Source organism: Alosa alosa, chromosome 13, assembly GCF_017589495.1.
Source record: "Alosa alosa isolate M-15738 ecotype Scorff River chromosome 13, AALO_Geno_1.1, whole genome shotgun sequence".
In the NCBI taxonomy this organism is placed as follows: Eukaryota; Metazoa; Chordata; class Actinopteri; order Clupeiformes; family Clupeidae; genus Alosa; species Alosa alosa.
The window spans coordinates 10,979,355-11,001,195 of NC_063201.1; the positions used below are offsets into that span (position 1 = coordinate 10,979,355).

At 44.2% G+C, this 21,841-nt stretch overlaps 1 protein-coding gene across 2 annotated transcripts in view; it reads right to left on the reverse strand.

Annotated features, from left to right (window-relative positions):
• cdkal1 (CDK5 regulatory subunit associated protein 1-like 1) overlaps positions 1-21,841 on the reverse strand; it is a 264,617-nt gene that overhangs the window by 168,608 nt on the left and 74,168 nt on the right. For both annotated transcript variants that reach the window (XM_048261662.1, XM_048261663.1), the window contains exons 5-7: positions 18,378-18,474; positions 14,971-15,019; positions 9,520-9,640 (exon numbers count right to left, since the gene is read on the reverse strand). In XM_048261662.1, coding sequence (XP_048117619.1) covers positions 9,520-9,640; positions 14,971-15,019; positions 18,378-18,474 — 267 coding nt within the window. The remainder of the gene's footprint in view (positions 1-9,519; positions 9,641-14,970; positions 15,020-18,377; positions 18,475-21,841) is intronic.

Genomic DNA, 21,841 nt, shown 5'->3' on the forward strand with positions numbered 1-21,841 from the left:
CAGAAGGACAAGTCTAAGAAGTTGCCACTGGCGATGTTTTCAACTGACCTTTGCATAAAACACACCGGCGTGGGATTCTGGGTAGAATAAAAAGGGGATTCTGAGAAGGGAAACACTGAATTCTGGGAAGGCTTGTATTACCCATGGGATGAGGACTTTCAAGTCTTAAAAGCAAAACAATGCTCAATAACTCTGAAACCACGTCAGAGAACGTACATCTCTATACAAACCATTACCTGGAGGACCTATTGAAGTAACCAAGGGACATCTCTCCACTAATGCCTGGTGCAGGGCAAAGTGCCCTTTTGCCATAACTAAACCCACACAGAAAGAGAAAGAGAGAAAGAGAAAGAGAGAAAGAGGAAAGAGAGAGAAAGAGGTAAGAAGAGAGAGAGAGAGAGAGAGAGAGAGAGAGAGAGATGTGCACACAGGCGATGAAGGCGATTTTATTGAGTGGCAAAGTGTGATGCTGATTGGTGTGCGCAGTTGTACTGAAAACAATGAAGTCTAATGGAATCGAATGTGTGGAGTGTGCTGCCAATGTGTGGAGCATTTTGAGGGGGGGGGGGCGGGAGTTTAAAAAAAATACGTCAAGACACACACAAACACACACGCACACACACACACACATACTATTCTGCTCAAGGGACAAGTACGCTTTGAGATTCTAATGACATTCAAAAGGATTTGAATTTGTGTGTGCGTGTGTGTGTGTGTGTGTGCGTGTGTGTGTGTGTGTGTTATCGTGTGGCAGAGCCTCAAGCAGAAAAACACCCAAGACACAGTCCCCCTGTCTGACAAAGAGCACTCTATCTAAACTGCTTCCAAATGTCAGCTCTGATGTCACTTCTTACACACACACACACACAAATTACAACCCCAAAACAGAAAAAGTTGGGACGTTGTGTAAAATGTGAATAAAAACAAAATGCAATAATCTGCAAAACTCTTAAACTCATATTTAGTTACAAAATGGACACAGACAACATATTCAAATGTTGAACATGACACATTTGACTATTTCATGGAAAATATATGTTGATTTTGAATTTGATACCAGCAACATGTTTCAAATAAAGTTGGTACAGGGATAACAAAATGCTGGAAAAGGTGTGTAATGATAAAGAAAACAAAAGGAGGAATGTTTCACAACTAATTAGGATAACTGGCTACATGATTGGGTAGGAAAAAGAGCATCCCAGAGAGGACGGGTCTCTTAGAAGTAAAAATGTAGGGTTATTCATCACTCTGTGTAAACCTGTGTGCACAAATGATGAAACAATGCTATTTTAATGTACCCTGGAAATCCAGAGTACTTAAGAGAGAAGTACAATGGAATTCATTCTCTGGAGCCAGACACTCTGGCAAAGAGCAATGATGCACGTCACTTTTACCCCAACATTCCGGGGAACCAGCTAAACCGATGAAGACAGCGGTGCAACGTTGGAGGACAGTACACATTGGTCATAGTGTTATCCGATTTAGTCAAAGTCCGAAATCATTCAGAATAAACATGGTCTAGTGTTATCCAATTGTGTGCAGTGAGATTTTTAAATGCATGCTTGTTGCTGTCCCTCGAGTTGGGCCATTACATTGTTCTTTGCCAGACCCTTAATCTTTCTAGATTATCAGGGTCTGGATTTTCCAGGCTAATTTTAATGCTTCTTAACATGAAATTGTGAAGTATTCAGGGAGTTCCATCATCTACAGGACATAATATTATTGAAACATTCAGAAAACCCAGAGAAATCTTTGCAAACAGGGGAAAAAGCTGAAAAACAAATTGGATGGCCGTGGTCTTTTGGACCTCAGATGGCACTGCATCAACACCAGACCTGTTTCCAGACCTGTCATTGTATGGGCTCAGGAAAACCTCTGATAACCACTGTCTATGTGCACAATTTGATACTCAATTCAAAAACTACAGCCAAAATTATAACAGCCAAAATTGTACTGAAACATGATACAGAAAATACCACCATTTTATCTGGACCCGAGCTTGTTTAAAATGGACTGAGGTAACATGGAAAAGGTCCTGTGGTTAGACCAATTAAAATTTGCCATTCTTTTTGGAAATCATGGACTCATCTGGGCTAAAGAGCCTATCCATGTATCCAACCTATCCAACTTGTTTTAGTGCTCAGTTCCAAACCCAACATCTATGACGATGTGGGGAGCATTTGTGCCTATAGCATGGGCATCTTGCACATTTGGCAAAGCATAATCAATTCTGAATGATGTATACAGGTTTTATACTGCCATCCAGGCAATGTCTATTCCAAGGAAGACCTTGCACATTTCAGGAAAACAATGCCAAAATGAATTCTGCACATATTTAAATAGTATTTCTCCATAGAGGAAGAGTCCAGGTGCTACAGTGGCCTGTCTGCAGTCCAGATTTGTCAAATTAGATGCATAATGGAATGAAAAACATGACTAAGAAAACCCCATACTGAGCAGCTGAAATCCTGTATTAGGGAGTAATGGGTCAACATTTCATTCTCAAAACTCTAGCAAATGGTCTCCTCAGTTCCTAAACATTTACAGAATTTTGTTAAATGAAGAGGTGAAGCAGCACAGTGGTAAACATGCTCCCATCCCAACTTTTTTGGCATCAAATTCAAAATTAACAGATATTTTCCATGAAATTGTCCAAATTTTCATTTTCAACATTGATATGTTGTCTATGTCCTTCTTGCTACTATATATGGGTTTACGAGACTTGTATATTATCACATTCTGTTTTTATTTGCATTTTACACAATGTCCCAACTTTTTTTGTTTTGGGGTTGTAAAATCCCAGAATCCCTCATCATCGGCTTCCTCGAATCCTAAGTGTGTGTGTGTTTGTTGTCATTCACACTGGTTAAGCCACCCTGGCCAATAGTGTACTGTGACGTCTACCAGACCACGGACAACACATCTGTCTTGACATGTGACCTGAACATGGACATCTACACCATAGAGCTATAATGTATAGTGGGGTATATATGCACACACACACAAACTCACACACACACACACACACACAATCTTTTACACACACATCTTTCACAAAAACATCTCACCTGTACACACATACTTCATCTCACATGTACAAAAATATTCACTCACCCATTAACTACACACACACACAAACACAAAAACACATACACTAAACACAAAGACATACACTGTGTGCCATGACCTCGATTGACACCCACCAGCTGCAGATTATTACAGTGTAAGCCCACAAAAATATAAAGCATTGCCATCTCTCCACCATGCAAAACAGCCATCGCAAAGCCCTGGGGAGGACCGGGCAATAATGGGGGGGAGATAGTTTTGCTCCTCATGCAGCTTACCCTGTGTGTGTGTGTGTGTGTGTGTGTGTCATACACTCTAAACAAGAGACACACGCACACACACTCAGCAGTTTGCTGAAAAACAACAGTGACGTCTGAACAGCCAGACAGCCATCTGGGGTCATGAAGCCTTAATACCCCCACACACACACACACACACACCACATCTGCTGCACAGTCAGTGAACACACAAGTTACTGACAATTGATAACTCACAATAGACGTGCATTGACAGCTGTGTCTAGGCCACTGTAAGACATAAGTGTGTCATCACCGTAAACATATCAAATAGACTAGTCTGTTCAGCACATCCAAACACTGCTGAGAACAGTGGCCAAGAAAACCTACTCAACACAAACACACACACACAAACATGTTGAGAAACATTTGTAACCCAATACAAACCTCTGTGTGTGTGTGTGTGTGTGTGTGTGTGTGTGTGTGTGCGCATGTGTACAAGGTTAGTCATGTGAATGAGACAAGAGGACTACTCAAGTTGACCAAAGCTGACCAGCATCATTAAACAAGCGGTTTATCAGCCCATCCTAATACACTCCTATAGATTAACCATCTGGCTTCCTACAGCGATATTGTTTAAATTATGATTAAATTTGAAATTTTATTTATTTGATGCCATTTGGATTGAGCCGATCTCATCATGTTAGGAGCTGAACACATGGTTAAATACATAAACACAATATTATTGTATTATGTGGATGAGCCCAAATCCAGGAAACATTCATCATCAAGGCAATAAATCAGGAACATACATTAATAGAGGAATTTGATGAATTTGAAATCCAACAGACAGTGGGTTACAGTGATGGGCTAAATAAACAGTCAAAGCTCATTAGGCTGGTGTGCTGGTATGGCAACACAGATGCCCAGTACACACACACACTCCTCTAGATCCAGACCCCACACTGTGTGTGTTGCTGAGATGGACACAACAACACTATATACTGTGTGTGTGTGTGTGCGTGTGTGTGTGTGTGTGTGTGATACATCAAAGATGAGCAGTAGAGGTCACAAAGGGGTCAAGCAGTCAGAGGTCAATGGGGTTAACACCCAAGGAGGAGTTCAAGGGAGTAAGTGACCGATCTCTCACGCTCAAACACAAAAGGCCCTCTCATAAAGCATCAGACTGCAGTGCGCCTTATAGATTGACATATGCCTAAGAGGCTTACCAAGGAGCCTATCACCTCTGACTGTGACACCAGCATCTGTGGTTGTGTGTGTGTGTGTGTGTGTCTAGTGTCATTATTTCATCTGGTCTAATCTCTGTGGATGGTAAACAGGCCTGAGGAGGAGCCCTTAAGGCCGCCAGTGTAGCGTAGCGTAGCGATGTGCACGGCTGACGCCGGCTCAGCTTTAATGGACTTCACTCTCGAGACGAGAGCAGCAGAGTTCTTCTTCCACTAACACACTTTTAGCACTTCCTCAAAAAAGCGCTTCAGCAGCCACCACGCTGTGATTCCCACACTAAGTGCACACGGTGGACAGAAAAACAATAACAAAGGGATGAGGAGGAGGACGAGGAGCTTTGGGCTTTTACCAGCGGCCAGATGGGCTCGCGGGGGTCTGAGCCGCGCGGCGCTCGTCTGGGCGAGGGCTCCTGTTCCGGACAAATTAAATAGGAAATCAAATCACAGCAAAACATCCTTTTATGTGGAGCTCAGTGCTCAGTGCTTGTATTGCGTCATGTGTTTTTTTTTGCTGATGCTTAACAACCGCTACTTCTGGGAACGCAGTGCTAGAAGTGTCTGCCAAAAAGCCACAATCCAAAACACACTTCAGGATGCACCAGAAGTACTAGCACTGTCACAGACAAAACAGGTCATTTTGTGTCAAATCAGACAAAATCCAAGAAAATGGTTGCTGTACCATCTCAGACTTTGCTGAAAGTTTGTCTACATAATATTTAGGTCCCAAGACTATGACCTGTAAAATATTTTTGCTAAATTCCAATGTTTTCATACATTTTTTCACCCTTGATTTTGTATAAGCTTTACACTATCAGAAATGCCTTATCTTGGAGGGCATTAATTAATATCTTGAAAAGTATTATTCCTAGCCTGCCCAAACTCTGTAGAGTGGAAGACAGACATGTTCTCGTTATGATAGGATCATCGTTTGTACTGCATTCACATTCGTTTTATATAAGGCCCTAGATATGGAAAAAAGTGCAAAACTGGTGATACTGAGGGTCTTGTAAACTATTTTTTGTATCCACGTCACCAATCTTTATTTTGTCTGCAAATACAATGCTTTATTAATGTTGAGCCAATATTTGAGGTCACTGCAACAAATGCACAGATATTATAGGAATTATCCGGAGTAAAATGCACTTTAGATCAATTTACGGATGATTGGGAGTACATACATTGAGTTGACATCAAAATCATGTCATTCGGATGTGTTTTGAGAAAGTTCGATTTTACCGTTTTTAGTCAAAACTCATAAGCCTGGAAGTGACCCGGGCATGTCCTTTTGCCGCTACAAAACGCTATTTTTATACCTCTTCTACAGTTCCAAACAACATTACACTTTCTGCACTTTTTTTCCAAATCTAGGGCCTTTTTGTCTAGGGAAAATCAATTTTCAGGCTGTAAAACTGAAGTAATTTTGAGGACATGAAGACATAGGATTTGAACAGAAATATTTTACAGGCCTTAGTTTTGGGACCCTTTTTCAATGTAAAATCAGTGTTTTCAATGTAGAATCACCAACTTTTCCTCAAATTTACCATCAAAAGCACAGCACAGCACACACAGCCCCCCCCCCTCCACCCACCACCACACACACACAGAGACACACACACACAGTGTGTTTACAGAGGTGTGCGAGCATAATGAGGCTCGGTCTGCAGCGTCTGCGGCCGTATCGATCTCCAGCCTCCAGGACAGTGGGCGGAGGGGACGACTGGGCATCCCGAGGATTATCAGGCGAGACCTACGAGCGCACACACACACGCTCCAAATAGCCTACCACTTCCCACTTTAAACGCTTGCCTATAGAATGACTGCTGCTTCTAATCATCCCTGGGGCAGGGATAATTGGAAATGGCAGCTTTGTATAGGTGCGTGAGCCGAGTGTGTGTGTGTGTGTGTGTGTGTGTGTGTGTGTGTGTGTGTGTGTGTGTGTGTGTGTGTGTGTGTGTGTGTGTGGCTGGTCAGAGGGGATATATACAGGGTTTTGGTGGCAAGTGTGTGGCTGCTTCGGGGCAGAGATATGAGCAGCATCATGAGCCAGCGGAGTGATAAATTGGGTGCCATACCCCAGTGATCGCTTTCAACCGCAGCCACGTATCAGCCCAGCAACCTGCTGAGACCATAACCCATCACAACACACACACACACACACACACACACACACACACACACACACACACACACACACACACACACACACACACACACACACACACACACACACACACACACACACACACACACACAGTCTCCCAACGTGCACCTGCATATTTACACCCTGAGCACGCACACACACAGAGATGTGAACAAAACACACACACGTACAAATACACACAAACACAAACACACACACACCAACCAACTCTCAGCGTACACCTGCATACCCATTTACCCCATGAGCACATGCATGCATGCATGCACGCAGACATGCAAACGTACATGCACACACACTTCATAAAGGTGCAAGCCAAGAGAGATGTTGAAGAGTGAGAAGCGAAGAGTGTCTCAGAAAGAAAGAGGGGGAAAAAGAATGAGAGAATGAGACGAGTGACAGAAGGGAGAAAAGGATAAATAACACTGTGTGTGTGTGCACATGTGTATGTGTGTGTGTGTGTGTGTGTGTGTGTCTCTCTCTCTCTCTCTCTCAGTGTGTGTGTGTGTGTGTCTATCTCTCTCTTTCCCTGTTTGAGTGTATGTGTGTCTGTCTATGTGTGTGTGTGTGTCTTTGTGTGTGTGTGTGTGTTTGTGTGTCTGTCTGTGTGTGTGTGTGTGTGTGTGTGTGTGTGTGTGTGTGTGTGTGTGTGTGTTTATGTGTGTCTGTGTCTGTGTGTGTGTGTGTGTGTGTGTGTGTGTGTGTGTGTGTGTGTGTGTGTCTCTCTCTGCGTGCTAGACATGGAGATAGAGGAAGAACGAGTAGGAGAGAAAGAGAGAGAAGGGGGGTGGATGGGGAAGGGGGGTGGATGGGGAAGGGGGGGTAGGATGGGGAAGAAATTTGAGTCATTTGTGGAAATAACTTCTCTATCATAATGATGACTCATGCTCACTCTGATTGTTAGATCCCTTCTAAACATCTCACCACCACCAAACACACACATGCACACACACACACAGGCAGGCACACACACACACACACAAAACAAAGATCAATGTCTCACTAACAACACAAACACACACACACACAAAACAGAGCTCAACGTCTCACCACCACAACACACATATGCCCAGCACTGTGTGGCTTGGTTCAGCTCCAATTGTTATGGTCTGTTGCATATGTCCATAGAATTCAAATTCAGGTACACACACACACAGTGTCATTGTGAGGGTGATTTTCATGTAGTCACATAGGACTGAAAGAGGAGACCAAACACACGCTAGCACACCCTGCCACCTCCCCACACAGGAGAACAGGAGAGGAGAGGAGAGGAGCAGAGCAGAGAGGAGAGGAGAGGAGCAGAAAGGAGAGGAGAGGAGAGAGAACAGGCTCCTCTGGATAGAGTCACAAAAACCCACAATCTCTACCTCTCACCATCTTTCTCTCTCTCTACCCTTCCCTCCCTCTCCATCACACACACATGGACACACACACACACACTCATCCATCTCTTCTGTGTCTCCAGTGATTTCACAAAGCTGAGATTCAGTCTTGACCTCAACTACAGGTGTGTCACTCTCATTAAAACTGCATGCTGGTTTTTCTTTTCATTTACAATTACATTTAAACACACACACACACACACACACCCTTGCGACCCCCGTAATAACATCATCCACAAAGCAAACAGATTTGATACCCAAATAGTCATGCAGCCACATGCACGAACACTCGCATACGCACACACGCTACATTAAATTGATACAATGAAAAGTGTATTTGACCAGTGGGAGACAGACTGGGGAGCTGCAGGAAGGTGTGTGTGTATATATGTGTGTTTATGTTTGACTGCGCACACACACACACACACACTGTCAGCAGGGGATGGAGATAGAAATTGAATTGTGGGATGAAGCTGAATATTTCATGAGGTGGACTTTTAACACAGTTTACTCGTCCACTCTCCCTGCTCCATGCCGCCACCAATCTTTCTCTCTCCCTATCGCTCCTTCTCCCTCATTCCCTTGTTCTTTCTCTCTCCCTTTATTCCTCTCTTCTTCTTCTTCGCATTCTCCTCTTCTGTCTTTCACTCGGCCCATCTTCTCTTCTCAATGGGCACTAGTTCCCCGTTGCAGTGCTAATTGTGTTATAACGACATCTTATGCTGGATTCTACTCCTTATATCTTCATTCCGACACTGAATATCTTGTTTGCCCGATAATAACAATTCTAACACACGCATCAATCCTTCTTTATCATAACGTGCTGATTCCCTAGTGAAACACTCAACCGGGTCAGTGTAGACACTAATTACATTAACAGTAGCGGCAGGTTCAAACACACCTGGCTCCACTGGAAAATAAACGGCCACATTGAGAGCCTTTCGTGCAAGTAGCCCATTCAACTCTCCCCCTCTGTGTCTGATCAGTCCAATCAGCAGGCTCTGTCCTTTCCTTCACAGATCATCTCTCTCTCTCTCTCTCTCTCTCTCTCTCTCTCTCTCTCTCTCTCTCTCCAATTCCTCTCTTTTTTCTTTTCTTTTCTTTTCCTTTTTTTCCCCCCCCTCCTCCTCCTCCTCCTCTCCATCCTCCTCTCCATCCTCCTCTCCATCCTCCTCTCCATCCTCCTCTCCATCCTCCTCCTCTTCATCCTCCCCCTCATCCTTCTCCTCCTCCTCATCCTTCTCCTCCTCTTCATCCTCCTCCTCATCCTTCTCCTCCTCTTCATCCTCCTCCTCATCTCCATCCTCCTCCTCTTCATCCTCCCCCTCATCCTTCTCCTCCTCTTCATCCTCCTCCTCATCCTCTTCTCCATCCTCCTCTCCTCTCCCTCTTCCCTGCTTCTCTGAGTGGCGTGTGTGTGGAGTGCTCACCCTGTGTTGATGGAGATGATCTCGATGAGCGGGTTCTTCCTGATCTTGGGCAGATCCAGCCGTGCGCCGCCCAGACGACGCCCGTTGTCCTTCTTCTGACCCAGTAGACGTACTGAGTGACCTGGGGAAAGCCAAACACACAGTTCAATAGATCACTTTTTTTTTTTCTTATAGTTACTTATAGACTTATAGTTACTACTTACTACTTATAGTTACTAACCGTTTTACATGGCATATGGTAAGTGTAGCTAGTAGGCTACGTGCTGAATGGGTTGTAATGTAGCCTACATCGTTTCGACATGAGTAGCCTAAGTAACATACATATAATTCTTTATAACTACCGTGTTAGTAAAATTATTGAATGGCCTGTAAATTAATAACTAGATGTAACGTCAAGGTGTGATTAGGCCATCTGTCTTTCCCATTAGAATCAATGATGTATGTATGTTAACTTATTTTTCGCTAAAATGGGGCGTGATGCAGATTAAATGTAGCCTACGTAGGCTACGTAAAGGCATGCTGCACACACTTGTTTGGGCTTACGAGCCGGCCAAAGAGTAGATTCGTACAATAAACACCAACGCAGTTCTGAACTCCCGGTCAGCTGAATGGGGTTTTAAATTGCTGTGGACACCGATGCCGACATAAGTGAGATGCACTCTGCTTTCGACATTAATTTACTGTACATTAGATTCCATTCTTTTCAATACAACTCTGCACACCAGCATCGCACTTTGCCGCCGTGTAGGCTAAATCACGATTCAGTTATATTTGGTCGACGCCACTCCATAAAATCCATTGTTCATCCAGTGTTTGCCTGTTAAAAACTTCGGCGCTGATGTGTGTGGCAAGTGACGGTGCACCATAGACTGTAGGCCTATAAAATGGCAATGCACTCATGTTGAAAAGTTCCTTATTTTCAACTGAACTCAAAGATAATGAATATAGTATTTTATGTTTGTATATTGTGTTGCCTCAGGTCTGCTGCACATCTTTTGAAATTTGATTTGAAATAATCAAATAGACCTACGTCTTAAAGTTAAGTTAATGAAGTAACTTGCTTTGCTTTCATTTGAATCCTAATCAAGATACACAATAATTGCTTTATATTGTTAACATGGACTCCTGGAAAGTTAAGAAATGCAAAATAATAGAATTTTAATCATGCGATAAAATATGTGATTAATCGTGATTAACTATAGGAATTCAGGGATTAATCGTGATTCAAATTTGTAATCGTTTGACAGCACTAATATATACACAAGGTGTGTGTGTGTGTGTGTATATGTGGGCGTGTGTGAATATATATATACACACACCAGTCAAAAGTTTGGGGTCACTTAGAAATTTCCATTCCACTCCATTACAGACAGTATACCAGCTGAGATCAGTTGCATTGCTTTTTTTTTTTTTTAAGCAGGGCAGCAGTTTTCAGATTACATTTTGTGCTCACATGATTGCAAAAGGGTTCTCCAATGCTTTCTCAGTTATCCTTTTAAAATGATATCAGATTAGTAAACAGAATTTACCTTTAGAACATTGGATGAATGGTTGCTGATAAGTGACCCCAAACTTTTGAATGGTAGTGTATACACCCAGTGTTGATGTTAATATATACACAATAATTAGTCACCATTGATACATAGACCAGTGTGTTTTTTCGCAAGAGGTGTGTGTGTGTGTGTGTGTGTGTGTGTGTGTGTGTGTGTGTGTGTGTGTGTGTGTGTGTGTGTGTCTGTATTCCTGAGCCTAGTCCAAGACAGAACAAAACTCAGAACTCCAAATCCAATTTCAGGCATCCTGAACAAGACGCTGGGTGGAAATAAATGTCTTTAGTGAGAGACACACACACACACACACACACACACACACACACACACACGCACGCATGCACACACACGCACACACGCCCACTTTAGGGTCAGGGCGCCGGCGTCTTTGAATAAACGTGTTTACAGCCAGCGAGCCGAAGTGGTTATTATTTTACCAGGACATGAGCAGGAAGACTGAGAACCCTCCTCACTTGACCCCTTTTTGCCTTATAAATTTAACAAGACATAAAGCAATTCTGCTGTAATGGACCATTTAGACACAAGCCCTCTGTCTTAAGGTCAGGGAGAGAAAAAGGAAACAAGGAGGGAAAGGGAAAGAGATGAAGAGATGGAGAGATGGAGAGGGAAGGTGATTGAGGAAAGCAGTGAAAGAGAAAGGGGAAATTACAGAAGGAGGTGAAGGGAGTGGAGGGAGAGAGCGAGAGAACGAGGGAGGGAGAGAGAAAGAGGAAAGAGAGAGAGAAGGAGTGAGTGGGAGAGCAAGGACCAGAGAGAGAAAATTGGGTGGAAGACAAGGTGGAGGGAGAGAGATATGAAAAAGAGAGAGAGAGGGGGAAAGAGAGAGGGGGTATCAGCGGACACGGTGACCTGTGCAGGTGTGTGCTAAGTGCTCGGATGCTCAGGCTTCTTGGTCGCTCAGCTCCTTAATCACGCCTCCGCTGCAGACACACACACACACACACAGCAGAATTTAATTAAAGCAGTGACCGCCGCTCACACACACACGCACATACACAAAGCATGCTAATAACTTCAGATAAATAATTCAAACACCCATCTACATGCAAATAATGGCGGCGCGACAGAGAAAGAGCCTTTTGGCCTCCATGTAGAACAAGTCATTTTCTGATTCACTGGTTCAGTTCAGTATGGCATCGGTAGCGCTTCTCAGGCTACAGTGTCCCAGCATCCTTTCCTCTCCCATCAGGACCGAGAGAGGGGGGGTGGGGGTGGAGAGAGAGAGAGGGACAAAGAGAGAGAGGAGAGGTGGGTGGAGGGGTGCTGGTTCTCATCTCTAGAGAGTACAGAGTACCAGATGTCTCCTGTACCTGCTGCATTTTAAGGGGACAATCCTGCCTCACCATAGGCATCATCACCATCACTCTGTGACGAGGGGGAATTAAAAAAAGACCCATAACAGGATACATAGTAACTGCATGGTTCCCAACTGTACTGTAGAGTAGAACATAAAGACTGGTTCTTGCTGGAGTCTCCGGTTCAGTCATTGTGGTCCAATGGATAACCAGCTTATTTGGAAGAACCTGTCAATGCTCTTTGAATCCATTGTTTTCAGAGGGGTTGGTGTCATGATCATTATCGGTTAAGAGCTCTTGTAGAGCAATCCAGGCCACAGAAAACTAAATCTTCCTGAAGGGCCCTGTGTGCATGTGTGAGAGACAGTTTGTGTGTGTGTGTGTGTGTGTGTGTGTGTGTGTGTGTGTGTGTGTGTGTGTGTGTAGCCATCAGACTCAAGAGAAACAGCATGTCCAAGGACACCGTCTGTTCCCCAGCCAATCAGTGGAGTAGGGAAGGGCAGTTAGTGTCTGCATCAGAAACCGTTTTAAAGAGATGGAAAAACAAACAGACTAAACCAAAACGCTTAACTAAAGACCTCAGACCTAAACCTCATGCACCAAACCAAAATGAAAGTAAATACACACACACACGCAAACGCACACACATGCACACCAGTGGTCATTAGACCAGGGCAGTGGCCTGATGGACAGACACATTCTGCAGTCATAATGACCTCTGCACCCTGCTGTCACTTCAGACTGAGAGAGCAGATGCCTCTTAACAGCCCAACACAGCAGTATGTGTGTATGTGTGTGTGTGTGTTGACCCTGAGTTTGTCTCCACACAGTGCTCCGGCCCTGGTTTAATGCTCACACACAGAGGCACAGAAAAAAAAAAAACACTTGTGTGTGTGTGTGTTTATGTGTGTTGGCAGGTAACATGAGCCCTGCCTGACTCTCATCACAGCTGGAGCTGATGACACTCCAAAACACACACACACACACACACACACAAATGCATAAACATAAAATCACATATGGACACACACACACACACACACACACACACATAAACAACGTCAGCATGATGCATGACGCTCAACCTCTCCACACTGTGGCTCACCACAGAAATCAGCGCATTCCGTCTCCCATGAGGCTTGGACTCCATTCTCCACATACACACACACACACACACACACACACACACACACACAAAACCTGTGTGTGCACCAAGGGTCACATCTGACTGGGATCTGGCCTGAATCTGGCTATGGTCTGGCTCTGATCCGGCAATGCATCTTTTTAACGATTTAATGATCAACGGTGGTATGGGGTTCATAAACGACAAACACACCTAAATCAAAACCAGCAATACAGCAGAGAGCGAGAGAGAGAGAGGGACAGAGAAAGATTGAGAAAGATAGAGAGGGAGGGAGAAAGGTCTCTGGACGAGAGGCTGGATCCGATGTGGCCTTGTTGCGATAGTGGTCTGGATGCTGTGCAGTACGACATGGGGTCAGCAGTGGTCTGGGGGTTCTCCAACGTAAACCAGCTCCAGCTTGATGAAACCCTAACCGCATGACTGGGACGGGGACTAGAACGCACGCGCACGCACACGCACACACACACACACACACACACACGCACGCGCGGCAGCACAGGGGCTGAGGAGAGACGGCGCACAGAACAGTACAGTTACACACTTGCATCACGCTGACATTGTTGTTTATTTGCATGATTTATGTTTATTTTGTTGTGTGTGTTTTTTGGACTCGTCATTAGCTACAGCAATGACGAGAATCAGATAGGGCTCACATTATCTAGCAAAAGACACACACACACACATGTACACACACACATACATACAAACACACACACACACCACACATGTGTACACACACACACACACACAGAGACAGGTGCATTATTAAGAGATTGGAATTGGAACTCAGAGTCTCAGTGCTGTCCACTGACCTCTCTGGCCAGAGCTGATGATGTGATAGCCAAAGGTCAAAGGAGTGAACAGATGAGGTTGCCATGGAGCACGTCACTGTGAAAACACCATCACCTCCCACACACACTCTCACACACACACACACTCAGGGTCTTTGGCAGCAGCTCAGGAATGCGTGCCTTCTCAAGTCATCCATCTCCCTGCCACTCACTGTATCCCTCTCAGTTTCTCCCTCTCTCCCTCCTTCGCTCCCTCTCTCTCCCCCTGTTGTCTTTATCCCCCTCTCATTCTCTCTGTCTCTGCTGGTTCTGGTTCCTCCCCTCCCTTCTCTTCACACAGCCACAGCTGTGTCCAGTAGCCTGCAGCAACAGGGACGACTGCTAGACATGGGGGTCACTTGCACAGCTGGATGGATCTGGGGGGCGCGCGCGTGTGTGTGTGTGTGTGTGTGTGTGTGTGTGTGTGTGTGTGTGTGTGTGTGTGTGTGTGTGTGTGTGTGTGTGTGTGTGTGTGTGTGTGTTGGGGAGGGGGTGGGTTAAAGTCTTTCTTAAGACTTTGCCATGGACTGAGCAAAAATTGCAGTTTGACCTTTTGCATACATTTCAAAACACTCAGACACACACACACAGACACACACTTTCTCACTCACCTTTGACAGCCTCATCCACAACCTCCACTACACGGTCAATCTGCTGCACCTGAATAAAAAGAGAAGAAGACTTCAGACAGGTAAGAAGACAGGTAAACACACACACACACACACACACACATACATACAATGTTAATGACTGCTTTCTCAGGAAGGCAGTGGCTTTGGCCCTTCTAGCTTATAATGAATGTGTCTGGCAGTGGCGGCTGCTTCTGTATGGATTATCAATAACTACTGCTGGCTCTGGAAATGACCAGACTCTTCAGGGGACTACAACACACACACACACACACACTCGGACACACACACACACACACACGCACGCATACGCACACACGAACACAAACACACACGCAGCTAACACAAGGTCATCATCTGTGGGTGTGACTGGCCAATGCACATGAACAATAAATACTGACACACACACTTACATATCCTCTGAATGTGTACCGCAATGATCGATTTGACCATGTGGTTTTTGAATGTGTTCGTGTTTATGCAGGTGTGTGTAAAGGCATGTGTGTGTGTCGGCGCGGCGTGTAAAAAAGGTAGATAGCAGGTGTGTGTGTGTGTGTGTGTGTTGTGCTCTGTGTTGTGGAAACAAGCGTGTGAAAGATCAGAGAGATAACACTCAAAATTAATCCCCATGCTCAGCCTCCACACCGACACTAACTGACTGACGATAAGGATCTGACGATAAGTGCTGACACAAAAGTATAATGACAAACAAACGTGCGCACACACACACACACACACACACACACACACACACACAAAACACACAGTCTCAAGCTACGTGAAACCCGTTCACACACAGGGAGTTAAAGCAGCACTGCTGTAAGAAAAACATCCCTAATCTTATTAAAGCACATTGCTTATAAAACACAAGCACAGATCAGAGCTAAACATAAATAAAACTAACCCACACACACACAGAGCTGATGATAATCGCTGCGCTAAGCCTGAATTAGATCCCGGGGGCTTGTGACAGTGGGAGGTGTCTGTCTGGCAGCGTCTCATCACCAGTCTCAGGCTATCAGGGCCATCATCTGCGCCAACATCAGGATTACACCAGGGCTAACGAGCAGCCTGATCCACACAGGAGTACCACCAACACCATCATCAGGAGCACCACCAACACCATCAGGAGCACCACCAACACCATCAGGAGCACCACCAACACCACCACCATCAGGAGCACCACCAACACCATCAGGAGCACCACCACCACCATCAGGAGCACCACCATCATCAGGAGCACCACCAACACCATCACCATCAGGAGCACCACCAACACCATCACCATCAGGAGCACCACCAACACCATCACCATCAGGAGCACCACCAACACCATCAGGAGCACCACCAACACCACCACCATCAGGAGCACCACCAACACCATCAGGAGCAACACCAACACCATCAGGAGCACCAACACCATCAGGAGCAGCACCAACACCAACACCATCAGGAGCACCACCAACACCACCATCATCAGGAGCACCACCATCATCAGGAGCACCACCAACAATATCACCATCAGGAGCACCACCAACACCAACACCATCAGGAGCACCACCAACACCACCATCAGGAGCACCACCAACACCACCACCATCAGGAGCACCACCAACACCACCATCATCAGGAGCACCACCAACACCACCACCATCAGGAGCACCATCAACACCATCACACTTGCTTAGGTGCAGTTTAGGACCTACAACACTAACACACTTGCTTAGGGGGAGTTTGGGACCTACACCACTAACACACTGGCTTAGGGTTGGGAGTTGTGTGAGTGTGTGCATGTGTACTATACTGTATATATTTTCTGTTCAGGGGTTATGTGCGACTGTGTTTTCAGGCCAGTGGTGGAGTGTGTGAGTATTCATGCATGTGTGTGCGGTGTTCTGTCTAGCTGTTGTTTTGAAAAACAAACTCCATGGGGTCCAGTCAGAGAGTATCACTTCTAAGAGGCTTTAACTGCTCCTCAGAGCAGCAGCGCGAAAGCTAAGATGAGCTCTCAAGGAACCCTACAGACACACCCTAACACACACACACACACACACACACACACACACACACACCTCCTGACACCCTTTATCCACATGTCCTCTGCTTGTCTCTCTCCTCCATCCCTCTTCCCTCTTTATTTCTTTCTTTCTCTCCTCATCTCCTCCCTCATTATCTCAGTCCCCCTCCTCATCTCATCCCTCCTTCATTCTCTGGTGTTTCTGACAGATCTAGAATGGATAAATGTAAAATGTAATGATAAACACAGACTCTCCTTCTGTGCTGAGGCCTTCAATATGACAGCAGACAAAGACACACACACACACACACACAAATTCGCATATGCGGAACATACAGTTATTCACCAGAAAAAAATATTACAAAGAACCCCCAATGCAATATTCAGATGTATACAACTTTCAATCCCCTAACACCTCCAACTGCAATTCCGCGCCGGGACTTAATGTAAATTAATAATAATGCTGATTGGTCAAGCTTGAGTGCACCCTAAAGCCTGTGCATCTTAATGTATACTTATTCATGTATGGCCAATGGGCTACTCTCTGAGGTAATTACAGAGTCTGACTGTGTAGCGTATGGTGGTCCCGTGCGTTCTGTTAAACACCAGGCCATAAATAATGTCATTAAATTCAATCAGCGCGCGTTGCTGTTTTACGCTGGGGGCCCTACAAACAGCTGGCTGGAGCTCAACACACACCGAGCTGGGGCACAAGTGATTGAGTGAGAGTGTGTGTGTGTGTGTGTGTGTGTGTGTGTGTGTGTGTGTGTGTGTGTGTGTGTGTGTGTGTGTGTGTGTGTGTGCGCGCGCGCGCATATCTCGGGGTGTTTGCCTGCATGGATAACTCCTCACTCAGAGGACTTCAGTCATTTCCCTACACACACGCCGATAAACGTGCGCGTGCACACACACACACACCTGGTGGAAGCGTGGTTCAAGTTAGTAGTGAATGTGTGAGTCGGTAAGTCAAATCTGTGTTTGTGTGTACATGTGTGTATGCTAGATAGAGTTTCTGAGTGTGCGCAAGTGTGTGTGTGTGTGTGTAATAAACTGATAAAAGAGGAATTTGCATAAAACTGCATTTAAGTAATTGAGAACAGGCACCAGATTAAACTGCCATTAAACACACTCCCTAAACAGACTGTGCACATTCAAACATGTCCACACCCAAGCTGCATCCCAACCTACATCTCCTCCACACACACACTAACATTTACAAGCTCCTCAAACAAAAAAAACAACTTTAGATCTGCTATTCACCTCTCTTTCAGACACACACACACAATGACACTCACACACACACACACACACACACACACACACACACACACAATGACACTCATACACACACACACCTCTCTGCTCGCCTTACCCCAATGATGCTGAGGCCTTTGAGGTAGTCCATCCTGGGCTGAGCCTGAGGAACACAGCCTGCCACCACCACCTTCTTATCCTGCTCCTGTGCTTTCCTGGAGGGAGGGAGGGAGAGAGAGAGATGAGGGAAGAAAGAGAGAGAGAGAGAAATACAAAGACAAAGATGAAGAAAGGGAGTTAGCATGAGTTACTGCTACAATAGTGTTAAATCAGAAATACAGGCCCCAAGTTGATTTATTTCAGTAATTCACTCCACACATACTGATATATTTCAAGAGTTTAGTTCTTTTAATTTTGATGATTATAACTGACAACTAATGAAAACCCCAAATTCAGTATCTCAGAAAATTAGAATATTGTGAAAAGGTTCAATATTGAAGACACCTGGTGCCACACTTGAATCAGCTAATTAACTCAAAACACCTGCAAAGGCTTTTAAATGGTCTCTCAGTCTAGTTCTATAGGCTACACAATCATGGGGAAGACTGCTGACTGCTCACAAGGAGGGCAAGACACAAAAGGTCATTACTAAAGAGGCTGGCTGTTCACAGAGCTCTGTGTCCAAGCACATTGATAGAGAGGCGAAGGGAAGGAAAATATGTGGTAGAAACAAAGTGTACAAGCAATAGGGATAACCACACCCTGGAGAGGATTGTGAAACAAAACACATTCAAAAATGTGGGGGAGCCTCACAAAGAGTGGACTGCAGCTGGAGTCAGTGTTTCAAGAACCACCACGCACAGACGTATGCAAGACATACTTCCTTGCGTCAAGCCACACTTGAACAAGAGACACCAAGAGATTTTCTGAGATACCGAATTTGGGATTGTCATTAGTTGTCAGTTATAATCATCAATATTAAAACAAATACACATTTGAAATACAGTTTCCCCTAGAAATGTTTCCAGCAACGGTGCTGTACCCCCAAAAAAAAGAAAATGACTCCTTAAATGGTGACTTCTGGTGGATTTTTTCAGATTGAGTGTTACAAATTATGACAACCATCAACACAAACATTTACAAAGCATGATTATTGCAGTACTTGAACAGGATTATTCATGTTTTTCTTTCACCTTTTTCATTTACATTATTAGTAATTAGCCACTGTACAACTGTACACTGTAGGCCACTGTACAAACTATTACTATTACTAGAATTATTTATGATCCATGATACATTAAAAAAATAATTGTCCTATTTTTTTTTGTAATTAACTTTTGCACAGCACTGTATAAACTATATAGACTTTTCTTTCATGTCATTACACTGTATTGGTAACCTGACCCTAGCCAGATGAATGTCGTTCCGCTTAGCTCCGCCTAGCTTCACTCACATCCATCTGGGACCTCTTCCATTGAGAGTGATTTCTCCAACCAACTTTATGGTTTAGCCAATCAGGACGCAGAGGGCGGAGTTTCATAGATGTGACATAGCTGCAGAAGCGACTGTGAGTCTGTTATTAGCGCCACGGGTTGGCTTTGATGTGAGTGGTTGAAGTAGCACGTCAATAGATGACGGACAAGTGGCTTATTCAATCATATGCAAGCATTTTTTGATTAGGCCCAGCCTTCTGAAGCAACACTTCAATGGATCGGTTCCAGATGGATGAGTGGAGCTAGGCGGAGCGAAATTCATCTGGCTATTGCCAGGTTACTGTATTCACCCCTTGCAAGTGACGTCACGTTTTGTTCGCGCCACAGCAAAATAGCCTAGTGGACGGCAAGAACACGAATCAAATCAATGGGTTGTAATGGGACATATCGCACAGCTAGGAGATTATAGTGAGATTTAACCGTAGTAATGCCCTTCCACGACTGTTGGCTTATTGTTTGGAATACAACAACATCCCATGTTCTTGCATAGATATATTTTGGTTTGTTTTCTTTGTGTTTCGGGAGTATTTCAACCACAATTGCATGCTTATCTCCTCAGTGTATGAAGCACAGCAACCATAGACTCTGAACAGGACGGCAGAGAGCACTTAGGCAAAGTCTTTGGCAAGATCTGAATGTAAACAGATAATACCGTTCAAGTTTTTTTTAAATTTCCTATTTCTTTCAATTCTTTAACTTAAGACATGTAAGAAGTAAGTTTATTCGCTGGGCAACGTACAAACTGACGAGTTACATTAGCCCTAGCACTAGAATAGCTAGCTTCTAAGTGTGGCAGCTAGTTATTATGTCATGTTCTGATATGACATTCTTAACGTTTTGACTATGTTACAACTGATAAAAGCAAGACAAATAAAGTAACCAAATCGCTTTGCAATATTTTAGTCCAGAAATACTTATGGGTGTTCATTTACCATAATGTTAATTACAGTAGCCTAACGTAACGTTATCTCCCCTTGCTGTTACCACCAGTTTTAATAAATTTACATTTGCGATCATGACCCATTTCATCTAACAACACCACTGGCATCTTCTTTGACTATCAGACCCCAAACAGCAATACATTGAACTACAAAGATGTTATAGTAATGGTGTTCAGTTCATCATAATCTTTATGACACAATGTAATTTGCCGTCCGTCTCCCATCTTTTTGCCATCCAGCATGGAGCCGTCACGTGACTTAAGTCACGTGTCTGCAAGGGGTGAATTGGTGCTATGCAAGTCGAATTGAGTGCCTGTCACTTTAAGGCTGTGACGGCCCATGGGGCTTGCTTGATTCTCACGGTTTTAAGCTAATAGGCCTTTATCACGGCAGCCCACGGGCAGCTGAAGCAGGGCTGTTCAATTTCCTGTTGGCAGGCAAACCACAGGTGTTCCTAAAAACATTAACGAGGCCTCTGGTTGAAGTAACTGTGGCCGAATCTGACACTTAATTAGAAACACCTGTGCTCACACAGTAACAGGGCTGTTCACTTCCTACTTCGGCTGCCGTGATAAAGGCCTATTACAGTGCATGAAAATGCACTGTACTGTTCTTCCTAGGCTTCTTATTACAGTGCATGAAAATGCACTGTACTGTTCTTCCTAGGCTTCTTCTTATTACAGTGCATGAAAATGCACTGTACTGTTATTCCAAGGCTTTTTCTTCTTCTTCTTATTCTTCTTCTTCTAACGCAGTTAATGCAGCTTAAACCGTTTAACGAGAAACTTCATTCAAACTATGTTACATTAGGTCTTACTTAGGACATGTGGGCTTTGTATTTTCAACTTTGTAACTTTTTATACTTTTTAAACTATTAATTAAAAACTAGTCAAAATTTCCCCATAGACTTAACATGGGCTGATGACATCACAATAGAGCCGTTAAGCAATTAGAATCCTATGGCAGGTGTTCGGGCCACCTGGACTATATATGCTAGTTAGCATTTTTAACAAAACTGTTAAAAATGATTAGCTAAGTTAGCTAAGTAACATGGTTAAGATAGTTAAGATCTTTAGTTAGCATAGTTAGCATAACTGCTAAAATGATTAGCTAAGTTAGCTAAGTAACATGGTTAACATAGTTAGCAT